The sequence below is a fragment of the Medicago sativa genome, chromosome 1 (assembly GCF_051527215.1).
Source record: "Medicago sativa cultivar Bolivia chromosome 1, Bolivia_mono, whole genome shotgun sequence".
NCBI lineage: Eukaryota > Viridiplantae > Streptophyta > Magnoliopsida > Fabales > Fabaceae > Medicago > Medicago sativa.
The window spans coordinates 92,967,626-92,987,188 of record NC_140749.1 but is presented as its reverse complement, the minus strand read 5'-3'; the positions used below and the strand labels follow the sequence as shown (position 1 = coordinate 92,987,188).

General features: G+C 33.2%; 2 protein-coding genes across 5 annotated transcripts; both read right to left on the bottom strand.

Annotated features, from left to right (window-relative positions):
* Positions 1–4,211: 4,211 nt before the first annotated feature.
* LOC146959254 (lysine-specific demethylase JMJ26-like) lies at positions 4,212–13,653 on the bottom strand. Of its 4 annotated transcripts, none has more exons than XR_015024844.1 (13): positions 12,631–13,653; positions 12,388–12,503; positions 11,973–12,072; positions 11,753–11,891; positions 11,445–11,508; positions 10,618–11,353; positions 9,265–9,594; positions 8,510–8,845; positions 6,435–6,507; positions 6,232–6,317; positions 5,723–5,835; positions 4,757–4,815; positions 4,212–4,558 (listed from the first exon to the last, which is right to left on the bottom strand). XR_015024844.1 is itself a non-coding variant. In XM_085740810.1 (13 exons), exons 1-13 carry the CDS (start codon positions 13,567–13,569, stop codon positions 4,531–4,533), a joined length of 3,126 nt encoding a protein of 1,041 aa, XP_085596936.1. In that variant the 5' UTR covers positions 13,570–13,653; the 3' UTR covers positions 4,212–4,530. The 4 variants fall into 4 exon arrangements, 1 of the variants encoding a protein (XP_085596936.1); XM_085740810.1 differs by having other exon boundaries at positions 5,716–5,835; XR_015024845.1 differs by lacking the exon at positions 6,435–6,507 and having other exon boundaries at positions 5,716–5,835.
* Positions 13,654–17,286: 3,633 nt separating this feature from the next.
* Positions 17,287–19,033, bottom strand: LOC146959253 (uncharacterized). Its single transcript, XM_085740811.1, has 2 exons — positions 18,896–19,033; positions 17,287–17,898 (listed from the first exon to the last, which is right to left on the bottom strand). Exon 2 carries the CDS (start codon positions 17,854–17,856, stop codon positions 17,428–17,430), a length of 429 nt encoding a protein of 142 aa, XP_085596937.1. The 5' UTR covers positions 17,857–17,898; positions 18,896–19,033; the 3' UTR covers positions 17,287–17,427.
* Between the last annotated feature and the right edge of the window lie 530 nt (positions 19,034–19,563).

Sequence of the window (19,563 nt, the reverse complement as noted above, 5' to 3'; positions counted from 1 at the left end):
TTAAAAAAAGAGAATTTTTTTTAAGAGAACAAGAATTAAATAGGAATTTTTAACCTAAAAAAAATTCATATTTAATTAATGTTTTGTTTAAAAGTTCTAATTTTTTGGAAGAGATTCTTATAAGGGTCCTTCTTATAATATTATAATTTTTTTTTTGCAAAATTTAATTGAAAAATATGAATTATACATATGAATTTACTTAAAACGAGGGACCAAAAGTGAAGATGGAAAACTTTTGGGAGACTAAAAGTAAAAGAAAATTTTAGAGGGACTAAAACGAAAAGTTGATAAATTTATAGGAACCAAAAATATATTTAACCCTATATTATTTGATGAACTAGAGGCTGAGAAAAAAGGTTGATTCAATTTAACGAGAAGAGGTTACTAATGTACTCCCTCCGTCCGTCCTAAATTATAAGCAAAATAAAATTCACTTTCTTTGTCCTAAATTATAGGCGAAAAAAGACAAACCTTTGTCAAATTTAATTGTTATTTCAAAAAATAATCTTTTCCCAAAATGAAATTAATTCAAAATTACATTTAATTTACTTTCCTTCTCATTTTCTCCCTAGCAAATAACCAATGAAAAATATTTGGCAAAATTACACAATTAGTCCCTTAACTTAATTTTCGGTAACACTTTCGTCCTTTATCTTTTTTTTGTCATGATTTAGTCCTTTATGTTATAAAATGACAATATCTTATCATTTTTATGAGATTTTTTCAATGAAATTTGATTTTCTATGTTTGTATGAAGAAAGATTTGCTTTTGTCTATGAGTTTGATGATTTTTTTTTTTGAGTTTTTGATTTTTTTTCCATAAAAAATGATAACTATGTTGTTATTTTATAACATAAAAGATTAAATCGTGACAAAAAAAAAAGATAAAGGACGAAAGTGTTACCTAAAATTAAGATAAGGGACTAATTGTCTAATTTTGCCAAAATATTTTTACACATTCTCATAAAACTAATTCCAAAGATAACACAACAAACTATACTCCAAATTAACATGTTTTAATTTCTTTTTTTTTTTAAGGAATGTTTTAATTTCCTTAACAAGTGAAATAATTTTTTTTCCTTATAATCTAGGACGGAAGGAGTACGAAACTAAAACATCTTATGGTCTGTCTCAGACGAACCAATGTTTTTTTTTTCTTCTTCTTTCTATTCAATCAAAGAGTTAGGGTTGTCTTGCTCCAAATAATCAATTATAACCATCTCGAACTTGATTTTTCCAACGAATTCTGCTCTTTACCCAAATGCCTTTGCTCACTCCCAAAGTAAAAGTCCATAATGCCCCTACGCATGTTAACTCACGTGGCGTGAGTTAACTTACGCTAGTTATAAGGTGAACGCGACTTAAGTCACGCTACGTGACTTAAGTCACGCTTGTTATAAGATGAACATGACTTAACTATCGCAATTTTTATTCTAATTTACTTTATTTGAATTTATTAATTCAATACGCAATCGTAAAATAAATGCGACAATGAACAAAAATAAAGAAACAAAAAAAATAAATATAAAATATCATTTTATTAATATAATTCTTATTACATTTACAATGGGGTAAAACTAAAACTGCGAAAAAATAAAAACCACCAGAAAACCTATCTTCTTGGGGTAAAACTAAAAATAAACCACAAGAAAACTAACCTTCCTGGGGTAAAACTAAATCTGCACATTTAGTTTTACCCAATGTGGTTTTTTGCCCAAGAAAGCTGCTCGCTGCTTATATTTTCCCCAGCACCACTACTTATCATTCTTTCTCTTTTTACACCAAAATAAAGAAGGAAAAAAAGAAGGAAAGGAAGAAGATTCATAGGAGGAGAGAGTGAGAATGAGAGATGGTGTGAGGAAATGGGAAAGTTTACGGGTGTATTTATAGGGGGAGATTGTAACATATGTTATATCTACCATAAATAGGGTCAAAAAACGTGTAAAAACTTATCAAAAACGTGTAAAATCAATTAAAATGCATCGAACAAAGTCAAAAAAACGTGTTCTTGTGCCCAGGATTAACACTAGCATGAGTTAACTCACGCCCAGGATTTACACTAGCGTGAGTTAACTCACGCACAGGTTAACACTAGCGTGAGTTAACTCACGCTAGTTAGGCCGGTGGTCACAACTCAATAACACGTTTGTTGAACTTTGGTCGGTTATTCAACACGGGTTTTATTGTGTTTTACACGTTTTTTTTACTATTTTTGACTGAATTTAGTGCATATAAAACCTATGCACTAAATAATTTTCAATTAGGCATTCATTTTTTTTTTGTTACATTTAAGGCCTATATTCTAAATTAATTTATTAACTTTATTCTAAATTATTTTGTTTACATTAATCTAAATTATTTTCTTAAATTTATACTAAATTATTTTATTAACATTATTCTGAAATATTTTCTTAACATTATTGTAAATTAGTTTGTTTACATTAATCTAAATTAATTTATTAACTTTATTCTAAATTATTTTGTTTACATCAATCTAAATTATTTTCTTAACTTTATACTAAATTATTTTATTAACATTATTCTGAAATATATTCTTAACATTATTGTAAATTAGTTTGTTTACATTAATCTAAATTAATTTATTAACTTTATTCTAAATTATTTTGTTTACATTAATCTAACTTATTTTCTTAACTTTATTCTAAATTATTTTATTAACATTATTCCGAAATTATTTTGTTAACATTATTCTACATTATTGATTCAATATTATTCTTTAAATAAATACAAATATAAATAAAAGCAAATGGACTAAATATAAATAAAAGTAAATATAACAATATCTCATTTCATTGATAATTCATACATTACAATTATTCATACAATAATTTTGAACTTATTCACTAAATCTACTTATTTTATCCTTCTTGGGGTAAAAAGTGAACAATCTTTGTGGGGTAAAATAGTGAGCAGCCTTCTTGGGGAAAATACATCATCAACCCTTGGGTTAAATTTAAATATGGTTTTTTTTTTACCACAAGAAGTTCTTTTTATCCACGGTAAAAAGTCTCTGCGGTTAAAAAAGCAGATTTAAAATTATCCGGTCGATCACTTCCCCAAGTCGGCTACTCACTATTTTACCCCGACGAATTTTGATCACTTTTTACCCTAAAGAGAATATTGAAAAAAAAACAAAGAAAGAAGAGAATTAGAGGGAGAGAGTGGGAGGAGATAATGTGAGGAATATGGGAAGTATGTGAGGGTTTATAGGTAGAAATGTGAACCTAGGTTGTATCTAACATAAATGTGGTAAAAAAAAACGTGTGAAAGTGGTAAAAAAACGTGTTTCTTTAATGTTGAAAAGCCGACCAAAGTTGGAAAAACGTTTGTTCTTCACCGGCCAACTAGCGTGAGTTAACTTGTGCTAGTGCTAAGTGATGCGTGACTTAAGTCACGTTCATATTACACTAACGCATGTTAAGTTACATAGGGGCATTATGGACTTTTACTTTGGGAATGAGCAGAACCGTTTGGGTAAAGAGCAGAATTCTTTCCAACTTGTTTTTCTAACCAAACACAATGATACACTCAGAATCAATTTTAAGTGCACCGGAAAGTAAGATTTTCAATTTTGGGTTGCAGAAGATTCAACAGCTAATCCCAACACAGGGAGAAGATGAAACATAATCCCAACACAAACTTTTGTCATATTTTGGGTAACAACTCCTCAAAGTTCTTTGCTCAATAGCTCTTAGTTTTAAAAACATAAGGAGACGATGAAACATAATTTTACAACCAAAAAATGTTGAACACCTTGTATGTTGGAATTCGTTGGAACTAGCACAGAACTTTATTGTTGTGTTTTATGACTGAAACAATAAAATATTGTCTTGCGAACAAAATAAAACAAACTATCTTTAGACCAAGCATGTATTGGTTTTTGGAAAGAAAAAATAAACACTTTACCCGAGTGTCTCATGATCTAAACAAAGGTTAGTATCAAGTTTCAGTCAACAAAGTTCACCACACTAATGACTCAACTATATTATATTTGTACATCTATGTATTCCAATATCATTACCCTTTTGTGTAGAATATAACATTGGGAAGTATCGAGTTTCAGTCAATATAGTTTCTTTCACTAAAGGCTCAACTGTACTTTATTAGTATTTATTATATCCTCTTTATGAAAGGGATGTGTTTTAGCAAAAACAATCACAGGACATGACATCAAAGAAGCAACTCCCACATTTTGCAAAACATTAAGGGCAACATAGAATCCCATAATCATGCATTCAGAAATTAATCGCATTTGCCGATAAACTTGAATCAAACCAAGAATTTGATGTGAGCATGAATTAGCATCCAGGTATACGAGTTAGTGACACTTAAATGCACAACAGTACAAAACAAGTCGGTAAATTATGTTTCAAATGCACCTAATCAAGTTGCGCCAGATAAAATACAATATGGAACCATTCCTACAGTTGCTAAAAAGAACATGAGATTACCGAACCTAATCAACTGACTTAAAAAATGTACATTCCCAGTTGGATTTCTCACATATATTTACACTGGATCCTTGGTTTCTCCAAACCTGTAAATTGAATACATCCATCAATTTCATGAAACACACAATAAATGCAAATTTTAAATCGCGAGCCTAGAGAATCTGACAAAAGAATGTGTACATGAGATATACTCTACCAATGCCTTTGAGAGCAAAGTAGTATATCAAGAAACACAAGTATATCAAATTCATAACCAAAGGGAGAGGAAGTTTGCAATCAGTAACCTTGTTTTCTCCAATTTGTTAACCACATCAAGCATAGCATATATAGTCATTTTCTTCACCTGTTACCAAAGAAACAGCAACAATCAGGAAAAGAATACATAAAATCCCAATAAGCAACTGCTGACACGGATTAGTTTACATATTACTTTGCTATTCTCACGATTTGTTTCTCTATTCTCTTAGGATTAAGAGTTCTGTATCCTTATAAATACCAGTCGCTGGTCTAGTGCTTAATTTTTTGTATCATCAATCATTATTATATAATGGTATTATTCTTTCTCTCCGTTCTTTATCTAAAACCCATAACTTTAACATAAGCAGTACCATCCTCCAAAACCTGACTCCAACACATGATTGCAATCTTAAATTAGAGTTGTTTACATATTTTGAACAATACTAGATAATACAATTAAGAAATAAAAATACCAAATCAACACGAAACCTTTATGTCTTTACTAGAGCTTTTAGTGATTTTCAAAGGAAAAAAGCAATTGAAAGTACAAATTGTCTACAACAACCAAACCTTATCCAACTAAGAAAGTACAGATTGTCTACGGACAATAAAAAAATGAAGCATTTTTTATTTTTCCAATCAATTTTTATATAATTAATATGTTAAATTACAATTTATAGGGTAAACTAATTATGACCTCGTAGTTTATAATCTACGGTCTCAACGGTAAGAAATGTCCAATTCAAAAAATTTAAACAATATATCAAGATCAGTTAGCAGATATCAGTGTTTCAATTCGGATAATTGTTATAATAGTGCCAAACATTTGGAGTGACCTAAAGCTCCCAATCAAGACGACTTGTTCTAGTAGGTTTAGGATAGAACAGCTATTAAGCTACAGTCTAAAACTAAATCCATTTGAAAGAAGCTAATGACAAAATAGGAAATGCAATATACCAACACATATAAACAGCAGGATAGAATCAAGATTAGTAGTATAACAGACCTCCAACCTGTCCTTGGTGGACCTGTGGTTTATCGGAAGCTTACGGAATTCCTCAGTCAAACGGAAGCACTCACCAACATTTTCAGGTGAGACAAAATCAAGTCCAACCTTGATGCATGACTACAAAAAGACGGTCCATATATTGACATTAACACAAACATTTCAAGCAACGATTAAGAGAAAAGAAATCCGGGCATAAAAAGTGAGTAAGTGATAAATGGCCTCAACAATTTGCAAGAAATAATATGTTCAACCCATCATGCTGATATTGTATAAAAAAAGTTATAGCATTTAATATTTCAAAAAAAACTGACATGGGCTCAACACATTAAATGATAACCATACTGATTCAAGCTTATATGGGTATGAGGATGAAATATATCAGCAGAGTTGACTAGAAAAACATACAAATATTGTACTAAAATTTAGGAATCACATTCCTAGAGAAAATTTGTAGTCTTAATAAACTTCTAGGAAAACAAGGAAATTCGTACCATACATGTATGAAGATTTTACCTTTAGATTTCTGACTTGGTGAGGACAACCGGCAGGAATGAAAACAGCATCTCCTAGCTTCTGAATAAAAGTCCAAGGCTCGATTCCTACAAGCAATGGTGACTGTCAAGTGTCAACAAAATGGTGACTGTTTATATGTGTTGGTAATTGATCAAACCAGCCCACTTCCCAAAAAACATACGAAAATAATAAACATTACTAACCATACTCCTCCTTAAGTTTCCTCTTATGCTCTCGAGTCAGATAAAAGGTCTGGTCGTGGATGGGATGAATAACCTACATTACCACAGGCTAATGTCCATCAAGATATACATACATAATGACTGAGCGAGCATCAGACTAGCCAGTCCTTTGTATACAGCAGCAATCGGCTGCCAAATAAAGTTCTAACTATTCTTACCAACCAATGACTTTTTGGACTGGTATCTATATCTATAATGAATTTCCTTTCTTTCTGGTCATTGAACTGAAGCATCTATTCTTATCATAATGTAAGGTCCATAAATTAATAAACCAGTCGAACAATATATAATATGTGTAAATACCGATAATCATATCTGTTGGATATTTTGTTTTATTTGAAAATGAAAAGTTTGAAGACTAAGTACCACAATGGTTAGTGGGGAATATAAACATTGTTACATTATTTATTTAAACCCCCACCCAACTTACATTTTGGATTAAGTGTGTTTCATTCTTTCATACAAACAAAGCTTCCTCTTTTTCGTCTTTTCATGAGTTAACAATGAAAGTTCTCTCATAGTTCTGTTGCCCTGGAGATTCCCAGAATTGTGTTTCTTTCTTTCCTACAAACAAAGCTTCCTCTTCTTCGTCTTTTCATGAGTTAACAATGAGAGTTCTCTCGTAGTTCTGTTGCCCTGGAGGTTCCCAGAAGGGGCTATTGAATCCTAAGGATTTTTGTCTTATGTGCGAACAAATCCTTGAGGATGTGTGTCTTCATTGCCTCATGCTTATTTATTCTTATAATTTGGTCTAGGACTAACTGGATTTTACAAAATCAGCTTGTAAGGTAATGATTGCCTAAGCTTTATAAGACTACATGGGCCAGATCTCTAGTCGATGTGGGACTCTTAACACTCTCCCTCACGCTCAGGGAAAAACACCTGAAGAGCGGATGATAAATATGGAATAACATGGATCTCGACACACTCCCTCACGAACATGAATGCACATCTAGAGCGTGGACAAATGGAAGTGGAATAACAAATAACTTAGCCCAATAAGAGATCTAAGACAAACTCTGATACCATACTAAAATTTGGGTTAGGCCTAACTCGACCCTACAAAACCGACTCATAAGGTAAAGATTGCATTACCAGATAAGCACTACATAAGACATACCACTAGTCGACGTGGGACTCTCAACCAACCCCATCATGCTGAGGACCAGGCATCTGAAGCATGGATAATGCAGGTGGTATAACATGGATCTCAACATCTATTTTCACAATTTTTGTGTTAACCCTCAGGTTCCTAGGGGAAGGGCCCCCTACTAATATGGAGTTTGGTTAGGAGGTAATTAAAGTGTTACCAACAATTACTCCACCCAGGAATCAAACTCAGGTTCTCTTGAACAATTCGTCCTTTGGTGGAGCTCATTAAACACTTGAGAAGTGTTTTTCCCGTATTTTCAGTTTGTGCATGTTGTGGGAGGGAGGGAGACTATTCCTTTCTTCAGAGGTTGAATTGTTTTCTGTATTGTTTCTTTTGTACTTCCTGTTCTAATTTTTGGCACCTCTTTAGCTGATTACTGGTTTAAAAAAAATGCTTAATAAAAAATAACTACTCACAACTATTATGTTTTACTAGCTTGATGCTTCACTCAGTCCTTTGTGACGTGTATATTTGATAAAAAAAATGTCTGAACTCAGAAGAAAATGAAAGATGGTATCAATTTTATCATGGTGCATTCCACTTAATAAATTTGTATTAAAATAAACGAGTGTTGTTCAAATGTAATGATATAGAGTTATCAGTGGGGTCCATTGAGTAATTTATTTCGAGGTGCTGGGTTGGAGGAAGAGATTGCTTGTGAATATAAAAAAATATATATATATAAATGAGCGATGTATAATAGAAGGACCCACTTAAGAACCCAAATGGGGAAACCACTATTGTGGATACCTATTTATAGGATAAATAGACTAGATCTTAATTAATTAGGGAAATGAAGAACAAATAATAATACAACAACGACAACCAAGCCTTATCCCACTAAGTGGGGTCGGCTACATGGAAAACAAAGGAATAGTTTTACCTGCTTTAAAGGAGAGCAATGGGCATGCCTAAACTCTCTGAAATGCTTCTTTAAATATTCCTCCAATTCAGGTACATCCTCTCTCCGAAAAATATCCCAGAGAGCACCATCTAAAGAATCACCCCTATTTTCCAAAACTCGAACACTATTTTGCTCGTCTGAAGCATTTATGGAAGAAGATGAATTATCAAACATGTCAACGTTGGTCTCTCCATCTCGATTATCACCATGTAGCTCCCTCTTGTCTTGCTCAAGGTGCTTTTGGGTCAGTTTCTTAATGGCAGCAATGCCCTCAGATTTCAATTTCACTTCAGCAATATGAGTCAACACATTTACCTAAAATTCCAAATTATAAAAGAAACACATTTCATTTTCGTCATAATAGAGTATGCAGTAAAAGAATAATTTTTAATCGTCATAATAAAGTATGCAGTAAAAGAATAATTTTTAAATTATTAGTAACAAACACACAAAGGTAAGTAACACATCAAAGTAAATTTCATTGAATATATAATCAAATGAAAGTGTTTTAGAAGAACAGTGCAACGAGAAAAAAATCAAGACATGTGCTTGAAACTACACGCCAAACAGCTCATAATGCATTGGCTTACAAAGGCATTGTATATATCCTAGAAACTCTGCACCTTCCAATATGATATCCAATTAAAAAATAACAGTATAAACATTTTAAAAAAAACAAATCACAAGACATTCTAGAAAAAACAGGCCAGGAAAGACAGAGAATTGAATCATACCGCATCAGACATATTACAGTGGAGCTTAGTCACAGAATCACCACGTCCAAGCTCCTGAGCAAATCCATAAGCAATATATGTTTTTGGGCCCATGTCTGGCTTTAGAACATTTTCAGGCAACTTCACAGCAAGGTTAAGAATGCCTTTGAAAGGATCTGTATATTCTTTATACGGCAAGGAAGATATGAACTCAGCACAATGACGAGGCAAACTTTCCCTAAATAAATTAGAAGGAGGCCAATCTTTCAATTTCAAAACCTGAGGCCAATTAAGCCAATCTGGGCGACCATTTGTGTACCCAGTAAAGAATTGGTGCACATTAATATTTTCCTGCATTCATTCAACAACGCAAATAAAAATTGCAGAAATTACAGGCAATAGATGGACGTGTCATTTAAAGGAAGAAAAATATTAGTAAAACTAAGCAAATAGAGTTTTCTCTGGTCTGTTCAACTATAGAAAGGAAAGAGTTTTAAATACAACTAGAGAACAATATAGTTTTCTCTGGTCTGTTCAACTATAGAAAGGAAAGAGTTTTAAATACAACTAGAGAACAATATTTTTAACAAACTAGAGAACAATATTTTCAACAAGAGAACATAAAAAAGCAGTAAATCTTACCCTAACTTCAACTAGATGATCTGAGTATGCACAAGAAAAAGGAAAAAACAACAATAGAAAAATAGAAACCAGAGGATGCAAGGGCAAGAAGAAAGTATCTGGGTAGATCAAGCGAAAAAACAGGAACACTAGAGTGCAAGAAATTGAGATACCTATGAAAGATAAGATGATGAGAAATTGAGTGAGACATGTGACTAAGAGAAAGACGAGCGAAGTTATAACTAAGGTTGTATAAATTAATGTTTTCAGAAAAGTGACTTGTAACTTACAATCCTGATTAGTAATTAGGTATATCTGCAGACAAATATGACGTTAGCCATGTTCTGGTATCTCTTATAACCCAGACAGCAGACCATCTAGAAATGTTTCTTACTGAGCAACTGTCCGCCAAAAAACAGTTGGAACAGTAATTTGGTACTCTCCAAAATCTTTTGAAGAGATTCAGGACAAGTATTACATATGAATTGAGTGATGGACAAAATCAAATACATTTAAGCTTTCTCCTAATCCCAAAAAGAAATAAGTACTCTCCAAATTCAGAAAACGTGATGAAATTCAACTATACAAAAAAATTGCAACGACTAAATTATTCCGTAAATGAATTAAAATAAAATAAGAACTAAGATTCATGAAAATGATATTGAATTTTAGCAATGAAAATGAAAATTAATACAAGCTCAAGATTTAGAAATTGAACAAAAGTCATGCTCAAAATTGAGAAATTGAACAAACCTCACACCAATCTAAGCAATCAATTGCCTCCACATCCAAAAGTGTTTTGTGCTTGGTATTTCTTATCTGACGGAATGCACGCCACATGACAAGCGGTTCCCAGCTTAAACCAGTTGTACATTCAAGTACATTGCTGATAATTACAGGCTCCCCTTTGCTCCAGTGCCATTGAAAATGTCTTAAATCCTCATGACGTAAATTTAAAGCTCTGGGGGAATACAAGAAGTTGTCACTGGAATCTTCACGGGAAGCTGCCTTCCTTGTGTTATTGTGTATATCAGTTGCATTCCTAACAGGCTTCAAACAAGAACACATACTATCAAATGTCTCCTCTGCATCTTGAAGCCTAATTGTTTCTTCGAGTTCTTTCGCTTTACATACTAACTCAGAGATGCAATTTGGTGGAAGTATGCTTCTCAGTTCGAGGAAACCATGACCACAATCATCATCGGCTTTTGGACAGGGAATGCTACCATCACTATCTGCATGCCACCCGAATCTTGACCACTCACAAATCTCAGGCTGGGCAGCAGAATGAGGTTTATTTTTTTTTACCCTCTCTTCTTTTCCACCATGAAGATAATCACGGCCTTGGAAGATAAACTCAAACTCAATTGGATCTGTACCACCTAGAAGCTTCCCACAACGAAGCTCACAACAACAAAGAAGACAAATGTTAAAAGAGCATTTTGTACAGCTTCTGTGGTAGTCAAATATTGACGTTTTGCAGTTGTCACTACAAAAAGTGTTAAATCATTAGCAATATAGATTATAGAATCAGAATAACTGAAAAAAAAACAAAAAAAATATACTCAGTAAGCCCCTACCAGTACACACGCTTATTTTTAGGGTAATCTGCGGCTTTTACTTTTAGCTTAGAATGTGAGAGCCCTGCAATGTTCGTCCCAAAAGCAAATTAAAAATTGGAAAATATATGAAACTAAGAAATACAAACGAAAAAACAAGTACTTTAAATGGAAAAAAAGAGATATCAATTATGTAAGTAATCCAAAAGAAAGAAGAAGAAAAAAAGAGCCATGAAGCATGGGCAAAGCAACACACATTAATAAAAGGATAGGGAAAAAAGCAAGAAGAAATGGACAACAAAAAGTGAGACTTTTGGACGAAAAAGTACCTTTTCTCTTTGCTTCTATCTCCTTCTCGACCATTTGTTCTTCATCCAATCGTCTTAAATATGGAAGAAGTTCTTTCAGCATATACTTGGAGAGCTCGAACTCATGGTTGTTGTTGGTTTCTGTCTTCATTTTAATTTCCTGTAGTGAACCAGATGATCACATTTCAAATGCAGAATACAACAAATCACATGAATAGTTAATCTAAGGGGGAGATCTGACTTTGATAAGTGCACATGATCGCAAGCATGCTTTGCAATTGCAATTACCACAGCACACTGGACATGCCTCAGCAACTTCCTCCTCTTTCAAGTGAGGATACCTTCATAAAATAAAGCAAAAACATACACCGGTCAAAATATCACCATCCACAATCCAAACCGATAATAATATTTTTTCGACATAATAATAACTTTATCCAAATATCCTCAACTATACAAAGTCTCATTTAATAACAAAATTAATTTAAGCAAAAACATACACCGGTCAAAATATCACCATCCACAATCCAAACCAATAATAATATTTTTTAAACATAATAATAACTTTATCCAAATATCCTCAACTATACAAAGTCTCATTATAACAAAGATAACCAACAAATGAGAAGGTAAAACAGAAGTGATGGAAGTTGTACCAATTGTTTAAACAAGGTATGCAAAATCTTTTCCGTTTGCATTTTGTGCATCTCACAACCCTGCCCTTGTCATTTCTCTGACATTGATGGCACATTAAGGACTCCTCTTCAATCCACTGTTAATTGAGAAACAGAACCACAATTATGCAAACACGTGTAAGGCCAAATTCAAACATATATACATGTGCACGCGCACACACACAGAATCGAAATATAATGAGCAAAGAGATCATGTTATGTCACCTTTGGATTCCGTTTGTTTATTTTTTGCTTCGGCTGTTCAATGCTTTTAACTTTCACTTTTCTATCAGTCCTTAAAGAATAACCTTTATTATCATCTGATAAAACATCACTCTCCAAATTCTTTTCACTGATCAATTCATTCTCAACAATCTTAAAATTTTTACCATTTTCCCCCTCTTGTTCATCTTCGTCATTTTCTTCAGAACCATAACCTACTTTCCTTTTTCTACCAGGTTTCTTCTGCTCTGTCTTCACATCCTCCTCCTCTTGTTCAGCTTCATCATTCTCATCAGAAACCTCAATTATGACCTTCTTCTTCCTACCACGTTTCCACTTTTTCTTCATATCCTCCTCCAAATCTGACACGTAATCTTCCTTCAACGATTTAATCTTCCTAGGCCTTTGCCTCTTTCTCACACAACCGGAAGAAAACCCTCCTTCTTCCACGTCAGCACCTTCCCAATTCTTTTCCTCACCCTCTTCCGAACTATAAACTGTCTTTTTTCTTTTTCTACCAGCTCTCTTCTTCTCTTTAATGACTTTTTTTTCCTCACACTCTTGTTCAGCATTGTTTTCATCAGAATCCTTAGCTGCCATGTCATCAGCTTCAACGGAACCTTCATCGTCCGTCGACAACAACACCACCGTTTTTGCGCCAACATCCATATCTTGTTTTTCTCGATCAGGAATAGATTCTTCAGCTGCTTCCACCACGTCATCACCTTCATCGTTGTTCAACAACGCCGTTTCAGCTCTAACACCGATAGCTTGTGCCACGTCATCACCCTTCAACGGTACCGTTTCCGCGCCAACATTGGCAGTAGGTTGTGTTTCTCGACGATCATGATCAGGAATGGATTCATCTGGGTCCGGAACGGTGAGTGTGACTTTGATTTTCACTGTATATGTGACTGTGTGGTTGTTCTCTTCCTCCGCCATTGAAATTTCAAATGCAGGTGAGCCCTAACTATCTATGCTACACTGCACACGCCGAGAGACTAGAGCAGAGCCGAGGGGACTTGTAATTTGGTTTCTCTAAGAGCATGACACTAATATTGGTAGCATAAATGGACCCCACTCAATATATTATATTATTTCACACTTCTCAATTATTTAAAGGTTTAAATGTGTAATTGGTCCCTGCACTTTTAACAGATTTTGGCATTGGTCCCTGCACTTTTTTTTGTTTGGCATTGGTCCCTGCACTTTGTAAAAATATTGACATTGGTCCCTGCACTTTTTTTTGTTTGGCATTGGTCCCTGCACTTTGTAAAAATATTGGTATTGGTCCCTGCACTTTGAAAAAATATTGGTATTGGTGCCACGTGGCATGAAATGATTGGGACCAATACCAATATTTTTCCAAAGTGCAGGGACCATTTCCAATATTTGTGCAGGGACCAATGCCAAACAAAAAAAAGTACAGGGACCAATGCCAATATTTTTACAAAGTGCAGGGACCAATGCCAAACAAAAAAAAGTGCAGGGACCAATGTCAAAATCCGTTGAAAGTGCAGGGACCAATTACACATTTAAACCTTATTTAAACCACTCAACTACAATTTCTAAATATCCATACCACTCATCCAAAACTCTAAAGTGAGTCCCACTAAATTCACAACAATCAATCACAATCCAACATGTATGTGTTATTTGTGATTTATATGTTTTTTTATTTCAACACAACTTATACCCGGTGGTACTGTATAGGAACGGAACGGTGGCAACAATTAAAGTCACTTTTCAAAGCCAAGTGCCATGTTTTTCTGACAACTTCAGTAAAGATCAGTAAAGACACTGTTGTTTTTCAACCGATATTTATGCTCTAAGTTTCATCCGTCTTTCCGTTTTCTTTTTTCAAATTTCACTATTTCAACAATTTTTGTTTCATTTTTTGCTTCAATGCTTTGTTTGGATTAGGGGAGTCATAGGTGAGAGAAAACAAAAGAAAAATACTGTTTGTTTTTGTTTGGTACGATGGAAATGAAAGATTAATTCTCGTGGATCCCACGTTAAAAATCTCATCCACCCAAAGTGAGAAAAGAAAAGGAGGGAGGAGGAGATAGTAAAACCAACTATCGTCCACCCAAAATTTTAAATTAACTTTGTTTGAATTGATTTAGTTTTGAGTTTATGCAAATAAATAAATTTTTATGTATTTTTTATAAGTTTGTCCATACAGTTTATGAAAAAATAGTTTATAAAGATACAATTTTTGTTACTAAGAACTTGCGAATTAACCTAAACACTTATTTATTTGAATAAGTTAAAAAATAAATCGATCCAAATGAGCTCTTAAAGTGTTTGCAATACACTTTAAATTTGAGTGCAAAATTTATCTAATCCAAAAGATAAAAATGTAGCCATAACGAATGTGCCAAAACTTTGGCAACAAACTTATATAAAGTCCCCATGAGCGAGATATGTCAAAATTGTCCTAGTTGGAGAGTCCACTTTTGGTATTGAGATAATGAAGTAAGACAAAAAAAAAAAAAAACTCTTACAAAAATTAGTGTGGAGAAAGAATTGCCCGAACATATAACCCTATCATGGTACTATACAACATATGCCATATTTTTCTTAACAACAGTTTGATTTATTTTTCTTACCCTATGAGTTTCTTGTGCTCCCTATTCAAATTCTAAAACCTGAAATGTTTTAACATCTTTTGGTAGTTTTTATGAGTGTTTACACCGTTCGGATTCTATAATCCGAACTGCATAGGGCACGTGAGAAATCAATAGGATGAGAAAAGAAGGAGACTAAGGGTGTGTTTGGGAAGAAGGTTTAGGAGGGGAAGGGAGGGGAGGGCTCACTTTTATTTTTTAAATTACGAACAATGTAAAATGTCTTTTTAAGATAAATTAAGTGTTTTTGAAGTATTATATGATCATTTATCATGTTGTTAATTCAATTTTTTTAAAATCATTTTATAATGTCTTTAAATTAAAAAAGGAATGTAAGCCCTCCCCTCCCTTCCCCTCCTAAACCCTCTTCCCAAACACACCCTAAGGGTCCGTTTGATGGTCAGGGTATGATAGAGATAGGATATGATATGATATGAAATTGGATAAAGACATGATAGGATATAGAGAGGATAAATACTTATCATATCATGTGTTTGATACACACATGATAATAAACATGATAACATTTTTATTATAATTAAATGACAAAAATACCATTATAATCAATTTCCCTTAAATACAATTAAACTGATATTAATTATATATAATTTCCTTTATTAATCATCTTCTTCCTTGGTCAGCTACAATACTTCGTCCATTACCAACCGTTTTTTTAAATTACAAGAGTAAATGGGAAAGCAACATTGCACACCTTATAACTACAACCAACAATTAATTAAAACTTCCACCTGCATATGTTAGACAATTGATAAAAAATAAACTCAAAATTTTCTTCTTAATCGAACACCTATTTACATCTTAAAAGAATTTGTTTCAATTTTTTTTTACGTTAACAAAAGAAAAATTATTTTCAATTTGACTTCAATGCAATATATATATATATATATATATATATATATATATATATATATATATATATATATATATATATATAACCAAAAAGGAGGGAAAATTGAGAATTAAGCATGTTGAGGAAAAAAGGATTGTACCGATGAATTGGGATTATATCCGTAACACATGGAAGAAATGGTGTTGAAGAGTTATGGAAGAAGAGGTAGAGAAACAGAGAGAAGAGACAATGGGGAGAGAGAGGGGAGTGGGGGTGAGGGCAAAATAAAGATTTTAGTTGTTACTTTTGATAGGATAATTCTAACTCAGCTTAAACTTAGGATATAAATTACAAAGAAGTGATAGGATAGGATAAATAAATGGAATAAATTATCATATCCTATCGGTGCATCAAACAAAAGATTACAACATGATATGATATACTTATCATATCCTGACTCTCTATCCTGACCATCAAACGCACCCTAAAGGTTTATACTCGCCTGGTCCAAGACTTTTGCTCTCATATGAGTTAGTCATTACTGCATTAACTCCAACCATCAAGAACGACACCATCAAAGTAGAGAAATCCTCCTTAGGGATACTCTAAATTAACATCATCCATTGTCGTCCGATCATGAAGCTTTTATGCGGAGTGCTGCAAAAAGAAGATAAAAACTTTTCACTTATGCTGCATCCTCCACCCACATAGGCCCCCATGCAAAGTTGTTTCTAATGATCAGTTAACCCAACGTAAATCATCCCGCTCATCATCGCATTGAATTGATTTGTGTTTGACATAAAAAAAATATCCAACTCAAGCCAATTAAATTTTATTGCATCAACTAGTATATTTGATTAAAACCGACCAAACTCAACCCATAAACACCGCCTTAACTTGTAACCAAAAAAAAAAACACACCTCCTTAACTAAAGTGTAGCATAAAAAATGCAATGTAATAAATTTTTTTTGCATATAACACACAACGAACATGTAAAAAAAATTGCACAGCCAAAGTGACTGTAATTGAAAAAAAAAAATCAACTTTGTAAACTAATTAAGGAATTGGAGCCGTGACCATGCATCCAACTTCTAGAGATTGCTGCACACATGCATGCTGCCGAGGATCCAAACACTTTTAGCTCATGATGAGCAAAGAAAAACTTAACAATAGGATTCAAATCTAACGGCATTACAACCAAAAATATAAGTAAAGATTATAAACCTAAGTGTACATCAAGAAAAATGAGCAACTTCAAATGACTAGATCCTGGTGATGCAATTCCTCTCGATAAATGGGGCTTGGACAGAGCGAGAACTCTAAAGTTCCCTTTTTCTTTTTCTACCAGCACTCTTCTTCTCTTTCATGACATTTTCCTCACCCTCTTTTGCAGCATTGTTTTCATCAGAATCCTTAGTTGTCATGTCATCAGCTTCAACGGAACCTTCATCGTCCGACGACAACAACACCACCGTTTTGGCGCCAACATACATATCTTGTTTTTCTCGATCACGAACAGATTCTTCAGCTGCTGCATCCACGTCATCACCTTCACCGTCGTTCAACAACGATGTTTCATCGCTAACATCGATAACTTCTGCCACGTCATCACCCTCTGATGGTACCGTCTGGGCGCCAACATTCAAAGTAGGTTGTGTTTCTCGATCATCCTCTGGGTATGGGACGGTGAGTGTGACTTTGATTTTCACGATATATGTGACTATGTCATGGTTCTCTTCTCCCGCCATTGAAATTTGAAATGCAGGTGAACCCTAACTATCTATGATGCACTGCACACACGGATATATTAGAACCCTATTCAGTAATCAAATTTTTCTAAAAACTGGTTATTTTTTCTTTAAAGGAATTTTTTAAAAACTTTTTCTATAATCTATATAAATTAGATTACCCTTTGTATAATTGTTTTTTTTCCTTACAATTTTATCCTTAGTTACCATCAAATTAAATTTCAAGTACTATAGTTAAATGTAAAATTTAGTCACAAACTAAATAATTTTTTCAAATACAAAGACATAATTTGTTCAAGCGATACAATATTGAAAAATGTGAAACACGTCAAAATATTATAGCATATTAATGTCGATAACATAAACATTCAAATAACCAGACAAAAACAACCATCCACAAAATAACTAATAAAACTCCAATGTTGCTTATAAGAAAATCTATAAAAAAACGTAATTCATAAAATTGTTTTCAATATAAGAAATTGTCATAGTCGAACATGGAATGCTCGCATTCATAAAATCCTATAACATAAGTTTTGCGATACTCTATGGCAGAATTTATGAAACCAACTTATGACAGTTTCCATGAGCTGTTTTCAACTTATATTCATAATTTCTTAGTTCTTCAATATAGCTTATAAAAACAACTCATATCAATTAGAAAAACAGTTTAACTTTATTTTCTCTTTTGCTATAAAAATAACTTATGCAAGCTTATACATAAGTGCTTATTATGATAAGCGCTTGTGCTATAAGTTGTAAATAAGTTTTTTTTTATCTAAGCAGTCACTTAATCCAGATCTACTTAACCAAAACAACAACATCAAAATCATAAACAACAATATCAAAATCATAACCAAAAGTCATAACAACACAACATCAAAATAATAAACAACAACATCAAAATCATAATCAAAAGTCATAACTACACATGACAAGGAAGAAATCCGTTGAAAAACGCAATAAATCTAAGTAGTAAAATCTAGATCGAAGAAGATTACAAACGAAATTCAAAACCAAATTTGATATGAGATGTAACCTGACAAGGAACGGCAAATAAGAGAGGAAAAAATTGTGGAATAGATGAAGAATCGATGAGCCGACGAAGAAGAAGAGCATCAAACCCTAGATCACCATTTTCGCCATTTTGGGAGCTGTAGTACACGTTCTATGCGTTTCTTCCAAAATGAGACAAAAAAATTAACTCTAGTTTTTTTAATATATGAGAATGCCCTCGAAGTTGTAACATATTTACTTAATAAAAGTTTGACTTACTTTTCTTACCCTATGAGTTTCTCGTGCACCCTATTCAAATTATAAAATCTGAAATGTTTTAACGTCTTTTTGTGGTTTTTATAGGGGATTTACGCCGTTGAGATTCTACATAGGGCGTTGATGTGTGGATTAGGCAAGTGTACCAAATCGTTTACCAAGTAATAAAGTGATAAGTAGAGTATCGTATCCATAGGGATTGTCGTTTCGTCTAAAAATTTTGCGTTGCTTATTTTTAGTTGACAATAAAATACAAGAGTTAAAAGGTTAGAGATTTGCAATTTTTATCTGTTTGCAACATAGAAAGTTGCATGTTTTGGTTACAGAAAAGTAAGTAGCGGTTAGGATTCTTCCCCCTATTTATTATGTTGGATATTCAATAACAGTAATGTCGCGTTTATTTATTTTAGGTATACTATACAAGTGATGGGGCCG

What these genes read in the sequence shown, in the direction of transcription:
- LOC146959253 (XM_085740811.1), bottom strand. Translation starts at nt 17,856, where the DNA reads ATGGCGGGAGAAGAGAACCATGACATAGTCACATATATCGTGAAAATC.
- LOC146959254 (XM_085740810.1), bottom strand. Translation starts at nt 13,569, where the DNA reads ATGGCGGAGGAAGAGAACAACCACACAGTCACATATACAGTGAAAATC. An exon ending in TAAACAAACGGAATCCAAAG is followed by an intron (nt 12,504 to 12,630) that starts GTGACATAACAT and finishes CTCAATTAACAG; the next exon opens with TGGATTGAAGAGGAGTCCTT. An exon ending in AAAAATAAGCGTGTGTACTG is followed by an intron (nt 11,354 to 11,444) that starts GTAGGGGCTTAC and finishes CACTTTTTGTAG; the next exon opens with TGACAACTGCAAAACGTCAA.